We start from the raw sequence: 15269 nt of genomic DNA, 5'->3' as shown, positions 1-15269 counted from the left end.
CTAATTAAATGTTAAGGGTGAAGGGTCTCTGACCAATGGGAAATGGCGGGGCGGGATGTCGGTGGCACAAGTAGAACCGTTAGAAATGTCAGATAGCTCCACCAATCATAGAAAAGAGACTCTGCCACCTGACCGAGCCGCGTGAAAGAGTCAGGCAGCAAGAGCGCGAGAACCGTTAGGATTGACAGATACACGGTCTAATCAGAACGCTGCGATTCCACAGCTGTCCAATAAGAGCCTTCGAGGTGGACCGTCCGCCAGGGAGCCCCGAGAGCGCGAGAATCGGCAATGAGAGACAGACCTCCCCGCGAATCACCACCTCAGCGTGCTGCGGCAGGGTGGGCCTTCCGCTGGCGAACCTTGGGAACGCCCGGGCCGCTTACTGCTGACAGACTCACTCTCCAATGAGGGGGGCGGGTGATGATTTAACTGCCCAATGGGGCCCAGGTGGGCGGGGCCCATTTCCGCGGCGGGGTCCAAGATGGCGGCGGGTGTGTGAGCGCGGCGGTTAGTCAGGGAACCCGTCCCGGAGCTGCTTGCCGCCATGAAGGGCAAGGAGCGCTCCCCGGCCAAGGCCAAACGGTCCCGGGGCGGCGGCGGCGAGGACTCGGCCTCCTCCTCGTCTTCGGCCCGGGCCGAGCGCAGCAGCAAGAAGCCCGGCGGCTCCGGCGCGGGCGGCAGCAACGGGGGGAAAGCGGCGGGCGGCTCCGGCGAGAGCAGCAGCAGCCGGCGGGGCCTGCACCTGGACAAGGCCAGCCGGGGCGGCAGCCGCGAGTATGAGTCGGGGGCGGCGGCGGCCAGCTCCGGCGGCGGCCGCCACGGCTACAGCGGCAGCAAGAACGCGGAGTCGTCCCGCAGCGGCGGCGGCGGCGGCAGCCGGGGCGGCGGGGGTGAGTCCCGGGCGCCGCCGGCCCCCTCCTCCTCCTCGTCGGACGCGGCCGGGGCGGGCGGCGGGAGCGGCGAGTACAAGACGCTGAAGATCAGCGAGCTGGGCTCGGCGCTGAGCGACGAGGCGGTGGAGGACGGGCTTTTCCACGAGTTCAAGCGCTTCGGCGACGTGAGCGTCAAGATCAGCCGCCTCCCGCCGGGCACCGGCGCCAGCGACGAGCGGGTGGCTTTCGTCAACTTCCGCCGGCCGGAGGACGCCCGCGCCGCCAAGCACGCCCGCGGCCGCCTGGTGCTCTACGACCGGCCGCTGAAGATCGAAGCCGTCTACGTCGGGGGCGGCAGCCGGCGCCGCAGCAGCCGCTCCCCGGCCCTGCTGGACAAGGATTCCCATTCGCCCTACGGGGCCGCGGCCGTGGGCGTGGCGGCTGCCGCGGCCGCCGCTGTCAGGCACCCCCCGGCCGGAGCCACCCAGAGGGCGCTGTCGCCGGCGGGTGGAGGAGGGGGCCTGGGCTACAGAGACTACCGGCTACAGCAACTCGCTCTGGGCCGCCTGCCCCCGCCACCTCCCCTGCCTCGGGAGCTGGAGAGGGAGCGGGACTACGGGGCTTTCTATGATACCCGTGTGCGGCCAGCCTATGGGCTGGAGCGAGTGGCTGGAGTGGCAGCGGCTGGGGGCTTCCGAGGAGGAGGGGGAGGTGCTGGCGTTGCTGGCGAGGAGGAGATCAGTCCTGAGGATGATCAGAGAGCCAACCGCACTTTGTTCCTGGGCAACCTGGACATCACGGTGAGCGAGTCGGACCTGCGCCGGGCCTTTGACCGCTTCGGGGTCATCACAGAAGTGGACATCAAGCGTCCGGGTCGTGGCCAGACCAGCACCTATGGCTTTCTCAAATTTGAGAATCTGGACATGGCACACCGGGCCAAGCTAGCCATGTCTGGAAAGGTGCTGCTGCGCAACCCTATCAAAATTGGTTATGGCAAAGCCACTCCTACCACCAGGCTTTGGGTGGGTGGCCTTGGGCCCTGGGTGCCCCTGGCTGCTCTGGCGAGGGAGTTTGACCGTTTTGGCACCATTCGCACTATTGACTATCGTAAAGGTGACTCATGGGCTTACATCCAGTATGAGAGCCTGGACGCAGCACAGGCCGCTTGTGCCCACATGCGTGGCTTCCCTTTGGGTGGGCCAGACCGGCGCCTCCGAGTGGACTTTGCTGACACTGAGCATCGCTACCAGCAACCCTACTTGCAGCCGCTAACCCTACCACCGCCTGCCCACTATGAGCTAGTAGCAGAGGCAGCTGCCTTTGGGGCTCACCGTGGAGCTCCCCCAGACCCACTTCGGGGGGCACGGGACAGGACACCACCACTGCTCTATAGAGACCGCGACAGAGATCTCTATCCTGAGGCAGAGTGGGTGCCACCACCACCTCCTGTACGGGACAGGAGCAATCGAGCAGCTGCTTACGACCCACTGGAAAGTCTGGAGCGCCGGCGGGATGGCTGGTCCCTGGAGCGGGACCGAGGAGAGAGGGAGCTGGGCGGTGGCAGCAGCAGCAGGGACCAACCCAGGAAGCGAAGATTGGCAGAGGACGGTGGCCGGCACTTAGACCGCTCTCCAGATAGCGAGCGTTCATCTGTGTCCCGTAAGCGACATTGTTTGGCCACGGCCTCTCCCCAAGACCGCAGTCCTGACCTTGGTGGGAGCAGGGAGCGCTACGCTAGCGACACAGAACGCTTATCCTCCCGTTTGCTCCTGCTGGAGCGGCCGTCACCTGTCCGGGAGCCACGCAGGGGCAGTCTTGAAAGAGGTCCGAATGAAAAGCGTGACCGCAAAAACTCTGCTGAAAGAGAGAGGAAGCACCGCACCTCCACAGCAGCTGCTGCCCAGGAATGCAAGAGCCCAGCCAAAAAGGACGAGCGTACCACGGAAGGTGGCAGTGGTGGAGGGTCCCGGCTTAAACCTCCACCCCAGAAGCAGCAGCAGCAGCAAGATGGAACATCACAGGCTGGTGGGTCCCCCAAACTATGCCTGGCTTGGCAGGGGATGCTCCTGTTGAAGAATAGCAACTTCCCGTCCAACATGCACCTGCTTCAGGGGGACCTCAGTGTAGCTAGCAGCCTCCTGGTGGAGGGAGCAACTGGTGGTAAAGTAGCCCAGCTCAAGATCACCCAGCGTCTCCGCCTGGACCAGCCCAAGCTGGATGAGGTCACCCGTCGTATTAAAGTGGCAGGGCCCAATGGTTATGCCATCCTCTTGGCTGTGCCTGGCACCTCGGACAACCGCTCCTCATCTGGGGCCAGTGATGCTGCCACCACCTCCACACAGAGGCCGCTCAGGAACCTCGTGTCCTATCTAAAGCAAAAGCAGGCTGCCGGAGTGATCAGCCTCCCTGTGGGGGGCAACAAAGACAAGGAGAACAGCGGGGTCCTGCACGCCTTCCCACCCTGCGACTTCTCCCAGCAGTTCCTGGACTCCACAGCCAAGGCCCTGGCCAAATCAGAGGACGACTATCTGGTCATGATCATTGTCCGTGGTGCATCCTAAAGCCCTTGTGTTTTCTGTACCCAACCCTGCCTATTTCTCCGCCACACAGCCCTTCCAGTGTGTGCCAGGTGCTATGGGATACAGCCTTAGCAAGCCCCACAATTATTTTTAATTAGATCTTTATTTGTAGCCAATTTTCCCCGCCTGTTTTTCTGTAACTACATTTTTCTATAGTTAGAAGCCAAGGAGGTTTAGCCTTTAGCCTGAGTAGGATATTTTGAGGATCCCTTATCAGTGAGGGTAGCAGGGAGGTTAAGCCTGCTTCAACTAAAAATGAAAAATTCCCACTTTTTTTAATTTTAACTTTTGTTCTTTTTTCATTTGATTTTTTTTTTAAAAGCAGGTTTAAAAACTCCTCTAGAATTACAAACTTAAAAGACCAGATTTAAAGCACTAAGTCGTTTAAACAGACCAGATAGTGGACTGGCATCGACTCATTCTGAGTCTTTGAAATTCTGCGAAGGCCTTAGACCAGTAGCCCTAAGTTAAATAAGTCCTTTATCAGGAACCTGAATGGTTTCACTTTGAGTTGACTGACTCAAGGTTGATTTCTTTTAGGTGACTAGCACCTCATCTTGTGGTACACTGGAGCTCGAACATTGAATTCCTTAGTAGGTATTGATTTGAGGATTTCAGCCAGTCCACAGAAATGCATGCCCAGAAGGTGTGCTTTTAACAGGCGTGTTCCTGCTGTTCTGAGTTCCATTGTATCCCATATGTGCACTTTGGGTTTGTAGCAGTAACAGCATTTTGGTAAATAGGTGAGGACTTTGTCACAAACCTTGAATGTCTTGTACTTACTATTGTATGCAAGAAACAAGTAGGTGCTTTAAGAACAGCTAATCATTTGATGGGTTTTTGTTGTTGTTTTTACTGCCTTTTTCAGAGTTGCAGGTACAGTGGATTTCACAATGCAGACTCCAAACAAGTATACTTTTCAGAGAGGGCTTTTAATTCTGTGAAAACTAAACTATGTAAAGTTCTCATCACCATTTTATCTCTTTGTTAATAGAAAGAAACTGCTGTCTGTCTTCTGAGGACTTTTTTTAGGTACTGTACAGTGGGTCTTACATGAGGTTTCATAGTCATAGGGACTGCAGTGTTTTTTAGCATCTTGGCAGAGTATTAAAAGTTCTCCAAAATGTTGAAAAAGCAGTTCACCTTGTTCAGCCAACCTAGTTCATTTCATTTTTCTCTATGCTTTTCTCCCTTATTATCGTGATAAAACCTAGAAAAAAAACCAGATATCAAAGCATTTTAAAGCCCCCAACTTAGCTAGTCCCCAAATGAAGTGTAAATATGAATATACTTATTTACACTGTACAAACCTCTTTGTAGAAACAAGAACATGATCTTTCACTTTTTTTGCCTAGGTTTATACTACGGTTTTTGAAATGTGGCTGTGTAAAAGTGACACTGTCTTCTTACTCAGACCCTGTAGTGTATTCATTGTTCTCTACTGACTAAAACTAGTTTTAGCTACTCCTTACTTTTTTCTAAACTAAAATTACAAACCTCATTTAATACTCCAGGACTTCTGGATTGTCCTTCAGCATGAACGTAATAGGCTTATAGAAGGCAGAATGCAGCTGTTTGTCTTGCTATTAACAATGAAAACTGATATTTTTGAAATGGCACCAGTTATATAAAGGATGCTCCATATGTTTTAGGTAATACAGCATATTCACCACTTGTGACAAGGAATGTTTGATTTAGCAGGTGTCTATGTTGCATATTATCATGTAATTCATCACAGATGCTGTGTTGCCTATTTCGCTGTGTTGCCTATTTCACTGTATTTTAAGCATTTGTTGCATTTACAGTGAGTTTCCTCATTGTATTTGTGATGCAGGAGGAAGTTAGAATCACTTTAAAGTACTGGGCTAATTACTCTTAGTGTTTTAAAGATCACCTATCCAACTTTACCACTGGGAATTCAAAAATGTAAAATACTAGCAGTAAGCTTGTTTGTATTCAACATTTAAACTTGCCAAGAGCAGTGTTTGTTACTGTCAGATGCAACAAACACCTGTTAGTGTGGGGTTTTTTTTTTCTTTTTTTTAAAGAAACCAACAAAACTTGGGGTCAAAGTACACTTATCGACAAATCTCTGACAACTAACACTTAGGGAAGTCCTCCCAGGAAAGAGCAATCTAGATGCACTGTCATTTTTCCTTGAAAATTATGCAGTCATGTTTGTTATCTCTGGCCTCTGAGCTTGAGATGTGCTATACTGAATATTAATATGGATTAGACAAGACTGTACTTCAAACTCCAGGTTTCTTGGTTTCTTATTTAATGAGGTATCTGCTTCTGTTAAATCTGATTTATTTGCTGTTCTGTTTTGCAAACAAGGATTTGAACACCCTTTATGGATACATAAAGTCAAAACAAGTAACTGGCAACATTTTGACCCAGCACTTAGCCACAGGCTGCATCGATTCTAATACAGCTCTTTTGGCTGTATTTTCCCTTATGCTATAGAAGCGCACAGCATTGGAGTAACTGTCCACTTAAACCTCCTTTGCCAGGGCTGATTGCTAGCAGAAGTCCATATTTAATGCCACTTCTGTATAGAGCAAAACAGATTTAGCAGAGTTACATTTTCTGGTTATATTTGTCATTATGTGGCTCTAGTAAGAGCTCAGTATCTCTTCTAATGCTGTGTGCAGCTGATGTTCCTATATTTCATTAGTTACAATGTACTGAATTAGCGTGGAAAAGGGATGTCCCTTTCCTGAATCATCATTTCATAGTGTGCTTTATGCTTTGGGGAAAGAACCTCAAGTGACTCATACTTTTGTTAATATTTGCGATTTTTACAAATCGCAAACTTTATACAACTCTCTTGGCTGTTAGCCAACGGCTTTGTTTGCTTGAATCTAGTGTACAGTCTGTTTGCTGGCAGCTGTGGTGTGAATCTCAAGGCTACCTCAAACTACTGCAAGGTTTAGACAGTGATGTCACCCTTGCAAGGATCGCAGAGGAGAGACGAGAAGTACAGGCAACATGGACAAATAGGTCTTAAACCTTTTTAAAGAAGTATGAGTTCAGTCAGAGGTCTCTTCTTGCCAATAGTGGTTGAAGGTATTTTGGAGGCAGCCTCCTATGGGAGGGCAGAGAAGAGAGAACACAAGTTCTTTGGGTAGCTTAAGGAACCATCTAGCTGATGTTAGCTGTGGTGTGTAGGGCCTTGAGTATTAGTGGGGAGTGGAGAACAAAATGGGGGGGGTGAGGGTCTAAAGACTTCTGAGGTTTTGAGTGAAGGCTGCTGGGGACATCCTTTCCCAATTCAGTGTTGACAGCGGTGCTTATCGGGAGCCTGCTAAGAGCCTACTATGAAAAGAAACCAGACTTGAAGAAATCATTGCCATGTAACTAGAGGATTTGGGATTCTTTCCCCCTGCCTCCCATTCTTAATGACTTTCTACAAATAAAAACCAAGGACAGCTACTCCAATGAATCATTAAACTTGATATAAAAGTAGTCTTTGTATAGACTTAAGCAAAACAAACCGAATTGTTTTGAAAATGTTCAATGAATTTAATTTCATGCAGTTCTAATTGTATGAAAATGATGGATTAGAAATACTACTTGAATAGTAACATCTTAAGTTTTGTTTATTAGGTGGCATCCTTGATTTGACCTCTTTGCTACAATAATGGAGTTGCATCCTGCTGTTGGAATTATACAGCAAAATGAGAAGATATCAACTTGTAACACTACATTTCATGTTTTTATTGAGAAGTTGCCTTCAGGAAATGTCCTTTGAGGAAAATCAAGTGAATTATAAACCATTCAGTTGGTTTTCCTCATGGCTGATTTTTGACATGTTGCGTTACCTGTTAGAAACCTGTTGAATATCTTCAATCCTGTATATCTTCAATCCTGTAAACCTAGTTTAACAGCAGTCCAAAAAACCTGCACTACTTGTTATGCATCTATACATAGAAAGTGACTTCATTTCAAGGTTTTGTGCCGGTGGGTGGTATTGGTGCTTTTCCAAGTCCAAGTAGAATACTTAGAAAGGCCTTGTAGTTCTTTATGTTCATATGTATAGTGTGGGGAGGGGAAAACCTGTTGTTGTTTCAGTACAAATGTTTACCTTTTCTTTCCTCCTGCAAGCAAAGCTGGCGGACTGTGGAAGATAACATGGGATTCCAAGCTCTAATGGACCTTTGCGAAGAGAAGTTGTTGCTCGTGTGGAATTTACATGGGCCTCTTGATGGAAGAAAGCTTATCTGTTTAGTATTTGTGCATTTTACTAAAATGGCAGCTTAAAAAAAAAAAGTTGTGTATCTGCTATTGTGATGCCAATGCCCGTGTTTTAAAGTGGAAAAATGACCTCTTTGCTTTGTGCTGTGTACACAAGATTTCTGGAAAAGTAAAGGAATACCCTTTTTATGGCTCACACAGCTTAAAAGTAGCTGTCACTCAAACATGCGCTCACAGTTGAGCTGATTTTGTTTCATTCTAAATAAATTGTTTCTTTTGAGGAAAATGTTTTTCTGCCTGGAAGTGAATTGACGACAAACCTTTGACCCCTTTGTTTGCAGCTAAGGGGTACTTGCTGCTGCTGCTCAGTTGTTGATCTGATAATTGTGGGTCTTGAGCAAGAAGCAGGGAGACCATCACTTTCATATTGACCAGCCTGTTGTATCAGATCTGAAGAATCTAGTTCATTGTGTTGCTGTGGCACCTCCCTTTGATTGCAATGAAGGGGGTCATTTGCTGCTAACTCCTCATCTTTACGAGGAAACGGTGCTGATGCGGGCATGCAAGAAGCAGGGAAAACACCATAAAAGCCTCAGAACAGTGTGCAAGTCTGGGGCTTCGCTGGTTTGAAGAGCTGGAGTTCCTGAATTTTAAGTTTCTGATTTATTTTGTTCACCCAACTTGTTTGGCTTTAGTTTTGATTTTTTTTTTTAATTTGAAGAAAAAGTTTGAAATTGCTTTGAATCATGCACGTAAACCTTTGCACCAAATTGCCAAAAGAAAAGAAAAATGAGTCTCATTAAAAAGTGTTAAATGATGTTAATAAAACCTTTCCTGACACACTTTGAGGAGCTCCTCCATCTCCAGGGGCTTGTCACCAGAGTTATGCAGTGATGGGTTTAGTTCTGAATGGATGAAGAATTCCAGAGAGCTAGAGTTTGTAATTAAAACGTTTGCATTGGTATCAGTGCCTTATTTTGGCCGGTTTTGAAGCAAATGTTCCACACGCCTCGGATGTGCATGCACCCTGATCGTTTCATAGGTACGACTGCACATTTGCTTGCAGTCACCTCAGTTTGTAGTACAGATTGAGAGGAAAATATGGAGGCACCTTTGAAAAAATTGTATGCTGTAGTTCCTGCATTATCCTGTACGGGGACTCCTGAGCTTTGGAAGGCTGTTCCAGTACAGGAGTACAACTCCGTGTTTGCTGCAGGAGACTTCGGGGCATTTGACAACACCAGAGCTCAAGAGGAAGCTAACACTGCTGCATCGTTGGCTTCAGAAACCTCTCGTGTTATATTTGCCAGTCTTTGTTAGAATTAACTAGTCGCTGTGTGACATGCAGATGAAGACACCTTGAGATGCGAGCTTGCTCTGGTTGCCTTGAAATCGTAATCTACTGTGGATAAAGAACCCTAGTCCTGTCCTTCATCCATGCAGGATGATTGCTAGGCAACAGGTCCTTATCAACAAAGGATGCCATGATTTTGTTCTGCAAGGTGTCCGTTCCTGTGGCAAACAGCTGTATAAATCTCTTATAAACAGGTAAGGGGGTTTTAAAGGTCAAACTGAATTGTGATTTATAGGGAGAAGGTTTTATTGATTTAAGTGGGTTTTTTTTGTTTATCCTCCACCCCTGAGGATACCTACTAATTTTTACTAACGTGTTCACTCCAGGTCAAAGAGCCATGACCACCAATCTTTGGGGACTGGACTGTACTCTTCAGTACCACTCAATGCTACTTTTTAGTTTGGTCCTGGGAGTTCATGTTAAAGGCTGCAAAGCACCTCTAGCAACTGGAGGTGCAAGACACTGGTCTCATGAATAAAACCTCCAGTTTTCTGGCAACGTAGCATATGTCTACACCTCAAAAATAAAACCTGTGGCAATGAGTTTTGGAGCCCAGGTCTGCAGACTGGGGCTTTTGCTACAGGGCTAAAAATAGCAGTGTGGCTGTTTCTGTATAACCTAGAGCTTGGCCTCTGAACCCTGGGGGGGGTGACGGGTTTCAGTGTCCGAGGGGGAATGTGCATGCCCTGTAGTGTGAACCCAGGTCTGTAGACCCAAGCTCTGAGACTTGCTATCATGGGTGTGGTTTTTTTTTTTTTTTTTTTTTTTGCAGCATAGACCTACCTCTTATCCTTCACCTAATGCTTGAATGAAAACACTAACTTAACCCACAGTGCTACTTAATGTGTGTGTGTGTGTGTGTATGTGGAGCTGGCACTAGGCATAAGCAGACTAAGCAACTGCTTAGGGCTCCAAGCAGCTCAAGGGGCCCCCTATTAATTTTTAGTATATGTTGTGACGGGGTGGGAAATATTCCTGCTTAGGGCCCCCAATGGGCTAACGCTGGCATGGGGAGTGTGTGTTTGTGTATATTGGTACACTGACGACTGGCCAGTGGTTCAACAAAGCTGCTCCTCTGTTTGTGATATGCTGGTGTAAGTGTAGGATTAAGCTGCATAACACAAATGGTCTGGAGCTGTTCTAGATATGTAATAACTAGAAAACTCCAACTTCATATGGAGTTTGTGTATTCATCGTAGTCCGAAATAAGACATTTTTACTCAGTGTTGCTTCTCCCACCTTGCTCAGATATGCCATCTAAATCTTAAATTTGGTACAATAATTTTAATTCCATTTACAAAAGATATGTTGACTTTGGGCCTGTATTAGTACTATGAATCAGAGGTGTGATTGAACATTTTCAGCATTGACATGCCTGGATTATCAATCCCAGCCAGGGTGATGGAGTTTTATTCATATAATCCAAATAATTGGGACATCTTCAAGAAGAGGGATAATGGAGACAGGCAATCTGGGTGGGTGGATCAGCGATCTGGCATTTACTGTCAGATTTTCATGTCCTTTTGATGTGAGAAGCTGGAACTTCAACTTCCTGCAAACGCAATGTGAGGCCCCTGGAGGCTAATCCATAAGAGGTCTCTAGCTGTATTCAACATCAGTATGAATCTCCCTAATTAAGAGATTATTTCTACTCTCCCTGTATTAGCAGATACTTATACCCCAGTGATTTTAATTAGTGTTGGCGTGTGGCGCAGGGTGATTCTCTAATGACAGTTCTGTAATAGTGAGTTATTTCTTCACAGGATTGTTCAGCCCCTCTGGATTGGTTAGAGGGACGCCTTAACGTGCCAGGTAACAGCACACTTTTGTTAAAATTAATAATTTTAAAGGTTAACAGTGCTTATTCATTGAATTAATTTGGCTAGTGGGACTTCAGGTAAACAAGTTTAATGGGAAAATGGATTTATAAGATGAACCATTTAACTGCACTGCTGTGTAAACTGATTCTAGCCAAACAAGAGGGGAATTGGCTATTTGAATTCACACCCATGTTTCTTTGGAACTGTGCTCTTTATCTGCTGCAGCTGTGTTGTAAATAAGTTTAAAAAAAAAAAAGTTCAGTCTGCTCTTAAACCTGAACAGCTGCTAACATTCACAGTAAGATTTGTGTAACACTTCACGCTATACAACTAACATTTTATTGCAAAATGGCAAGAAATTAGATCTTGGAGAGACACTGTCCCAGAGAACTGAAAAAAACAGTATGTGCGGTGGTTTTCAGACTGAGTAGTTTGGACAAATATTTTGAGAAGACAGGAATGTTTTAGGCCGACTACATCGTAACTGAAGGAGTCTGCCAGGCATTCACTTGAACTGTGTTATTGCTCACTTGATAAGATACTATTCAGCTCTCACTCCAGTAAACCATAAACCAAAGAGGACCTAATCTAACTTCATTTTGAGCATAAAGGAGTCTTTCCATTGACTATTTTAATGGGAGCTTAGGCCCTGTATGAGGGACCTGAGATGTTTGGATATTAATTGATGTCATTCTCATTGAGTCAGGGCATCTCAAGCAGGAACAGAGCACTAATTATATGGGAAACAGTCTGGATTCCTTTCACTGGCTAGTCCTTGTATTGCCTCCAGTGAAGTGCTTACCCAAGTGATATGTTACGTAAATCCAAAAAATAAACTTGACTGGAGAATCAGTTACATTCATATTAGTTTTACATCCTGAACTGAAGATCAGTCTGGCTTCAGATTTTAACTTTGGTTCAGAGTTGCTGCATTCTCAGTGTGATTCTTTGACTATTTAATGATGATGACTAAAGTATCTAGCATGTAGGCAGCATTATCTAAATTAATACTAAGAGATACATGTGCTGTCCTGTTCAGGGCAGTATCTCTGCAGCACGTGATAATGATGTCTAGTCTTGGAAGCAACCTTGTATTGGTTATTTCCTTGTGGGTTCTGCAGTGTGCAACAAATGAGCTTTTAGGTATTTCATGTTTAGGCTGCACCTTCTTTCTAATCTCCAGGTCACACATTTGAATCGCATCAAACCTAGACATCACTACCCTCAATTGTTCTACTTGACTAGATTTAGGGTGCCAGGTGGACCTCTGGTGTGTGAAACACCTATCCTTCCATGGGCTAGTGCTTCCAAAAGCTATTGTGAAGATCTGGATTTGATAGTGCTTCAGGACTCCTAAGTCCTCATACAGTGGGCTATTATATTGTGGGCGGTCATGAGGTCTCTAGCTCATTGTGGCTGAGGAATTGCTCTTAGTCAGTTATTTAAACTTAGCCCAGGTCAGCATATGTGAAATGAGTCTCCATTCAGTGCTATGAACTCCTTGTCAATTTCAGTGGAGAAGGAATTGAAAATGAACTTTCCTTGTGGCCCTAAAACATCACCACTCTGTCAGGGTTGAGGCACGTTGGTGGGGCAATGTAAGGAAGCTAACGTGTTTCCTGAACTGCCACTCTTGCATGGATGAATGAAAGACTTCATTCTCCGTGTCTGTCAATCCCATATATGTTCATCAACACTAAAATTCATTTGAAATGAGGATGGATGTATCAGCATGCTTCCTAACTGTCAAATATTTCTTAATAAATGCCTTTTGGTCTTTCTCATTTCAAACTGAACTAGACTAGAAGGGTCTGGCATGACCAGGAATCTACCCTGACTGCACTGTGCTGATTCCACACACATACGGCTTTTCTAGATATAGCTCTCTAAAACACATGAAAGCAGTTGGCTCTAGAATGTTACTGAACTCTAGCATCTAAAACTAGATCCTCTATATCCATGGGGATTTTCCCAGTTGCAGCTGGTCTTTGCCCACAGCTTCATCTCATTGCCTCAACAATACTTGGACTGGATGGATTTCCCCCCCTCTTTGGGGGGGGGGCACTCAGTGACACTGGGAAGGAGTTGCTATTGAGCAACATAGATGCTCTTCTTTGTCTCTCTTAGCCCAGGCTGTGATCCTAGTCCCTGCTGGCCCAGATGAAAAAATAGTCTAGGGCAGTGATACTCACTCCTCAGTGGTTCAGGAGCCAAATTAGTGATCGGCATTACCCAAAAGCACCATAGTAGTATGAATTCATTATTTCATTTACTATGGTACTATGTATTCATATTTAAACAGTATGTCAGGAAATATCGTGTGTGTGTGTGTGTATGTATGTATGTGTATGTATTCTCACTGCAACATAACTGACCAAGTATTATCTTATCAACTACAGTTGGTTAATAACATAGTAAAAGCTGCAAAGAGCCACAGGAGACCCATTAAAGAGTCACTTGCAGCTCACAAGCCTCAGTCTGAGTATCACTGGTGTAGGGTAAAATTTTCAAAAGTGCCTAAGTGACTCAGGAGGCGGCCTCAATCCACGTTACATAGGGACTTTGGCTCCTGAGGCACTTAAATGCTTTTGAAAACTTTACCCATAGATTAGACATAATTTTTTGTCTTCCATGTGTTACACCAATAGTTCACCAACTAGTTAAGAATAATTTTAAAGGACAAATGTGAACCTTTTAAAACCTAGACTTTAACCTAAGTGAAAACTCCTGGGCGGGACTTTCAGAAGTACTCTGTTGGCCGAATTCTGTTCCCACTGAGGTCAATGGTAAAACTCCCTTTGACTTCCGTGGAAATAGAGTTAAGCCAACACCAAGCACTCTTGAAAAGCTCGCCTCCTGTTTTCTCGGGTTTTCAAGCATGCTGTAAACTACGGAGTTTTGTTTTTAAAAGAAAAACTTTCCCATTTTTGCTCTGCAGAACTTTGTTGGGGAAACTTTTTTCCTCATCTAAACCAATAGTGAACACAGATGCACATTCATGTTGTTTAGAGAATGTTGTTCCTAGAGCTCTGAGCATTCCTTTTATCAGTGCTTGTGTGTGGGGACAAATCAAGTCACAACCATACAAAGCGTTTGCCAAACTGAGGAGGGGAAAACCATCCTGCTTCCCAGTGCCTGCGTGATGGGAAGCCATATTGTCACATCTTTTCCTGAGTGTGTGTTTATTATTTTTCACATCATGTTATTCTCAATTAGGGCACAAGTAAACGGCAACTTAAGGGGTGTAGTTATGCCAAGTATTCAACTTTGGGTGTCTTGGGGTGTACCTTAAATCAGCCAAAAAAAAGTGTGGGTGTCCAATGTAGCCGCTAAAAAGCATGAGTTCTTATTAAAAAGTTGTAAAACTTTAAATATGCTTTTTATTTCCCATAACTAATACTCACTATACATGCTTTACATTTTGAAACTGTACAAATATTTATTCTCACAATATCCCTATAGGCAGTGAATAGCATTAGCCCCATTTTGTACATAGGGAAATGGAGGCAAAGTGGTGATGTAACTTGCTTAAGGTCACAGGTGGCCAGTGGCAGAGCTACGATTGAAGTGAGTAGTCCTTGTGCTCAAACTGTTTGGCCATGCTGCCGTCAACTTTTTAAATGTTAAGTGGGTTTTAATTCTTCAGTTGGCTTGGGAAATTGTCACTTAGGCCTTGTCTACCCAGGGGGATTGACTGGAATAAGCTGTTCTGAAATAGCTCCCCATGTGGACACTCTTCTGGAGTAAGTCACTTGATGCTGGAATAATCACTGTGCTTATTCCACAATAAATATTCCAGTCAGTTTCCGTGCATAGACAAGGCCTTACCTTAGCAAGCAGTTAGCAGCTGACGTTGACAACATATGGTCTTATTTCAGAGTAGCAGCCGTGTTAGTCTGTATTCGCAAAAAGAAAAGGAGTACTTGTGGCACCTTAGAGACTAACGAATTTGAGCATAAGCTTTCGTGAGCTACAGCTCACTTCATCCGATGAAGTGAGCTGTAGCTCACGAAAGCTTATGCTCAAATAAATTGGTTAGTCTCTAAGGTGCCACAAGTCCTCCTTTTCTTTATATGGTCTTATGTTTGGCTGTTATCTAAATTCTTTTGGTTGAAAAGGTTGCTGTGCAAACTATAAGGCAGGGATAAGGCTTGTTTTGTGTACCTTGGAGTTGTCTAAAGCTATATTTTAAAACTTTACCTTGACTTTTGATGATCCAATGTAGGTTTCCACAGATATGGAAGCAGGAACTGAAACCTCGCAACTGAGATCCAGAGTACTAACAAATTTACAATGATTTCTGCTTTTGTGGAAACAGGTACTGGATCTTCAGATATATAAGGTAAGGATTTAAAATACTGTATAAACTCTTATTTTAACTTTTTCTTGCAAATGTGACCTTTTTCTACAGGAAAAAATCAAAAGCCACCAAGATGAGAGAATTTTT

The 15269-nt window shown here is 45.4% G+C and overlaps 1 protein-coding gene across 1 annotated transcript; it reads left to right on the top strand.

Annotated features, from left to right (window-relative positions):
* Positions 1-544: 544 nt before the first annotated feature.
* On the top strand, positions 545-15254 carry RBM15 (RNA binding motif protein 15). Its single transcript, XM_074936307.1, has 3 exons — positions 545-9196; positions 10766-10814; positions 15048-15254. Exon 1 carries the CDS (start codon positions 545-547, stop codon positions 3431-3433), a length of 2889 nt encoding a protein of 962 aa, XP_074792408.1. The 3' UTR covers positions 3434-9196; positions 10766-10814; positions 15048-15254.
* Positions 15255-15269: the final 15 nt, after the last annotated feature.

Source organism: Natator depressus, chromosome 21 (assembly GCF_965152275.1).
Source record: "Natator depressus isolate rNatDep1 chromosome 21, rNatDep2.hap1, whole genome shotgun sequence".
Taxonomy (NCBI): Eukaryota; Metazoa; Chordata; order Testudines; family Cheloniidae; genus Natator; species Natator depressus.
The sequence above is the reverse complement of the archived record's forward strand: the minus strand, read 5'-3'. Positions and strand labels throughout refer to the sequence as shown.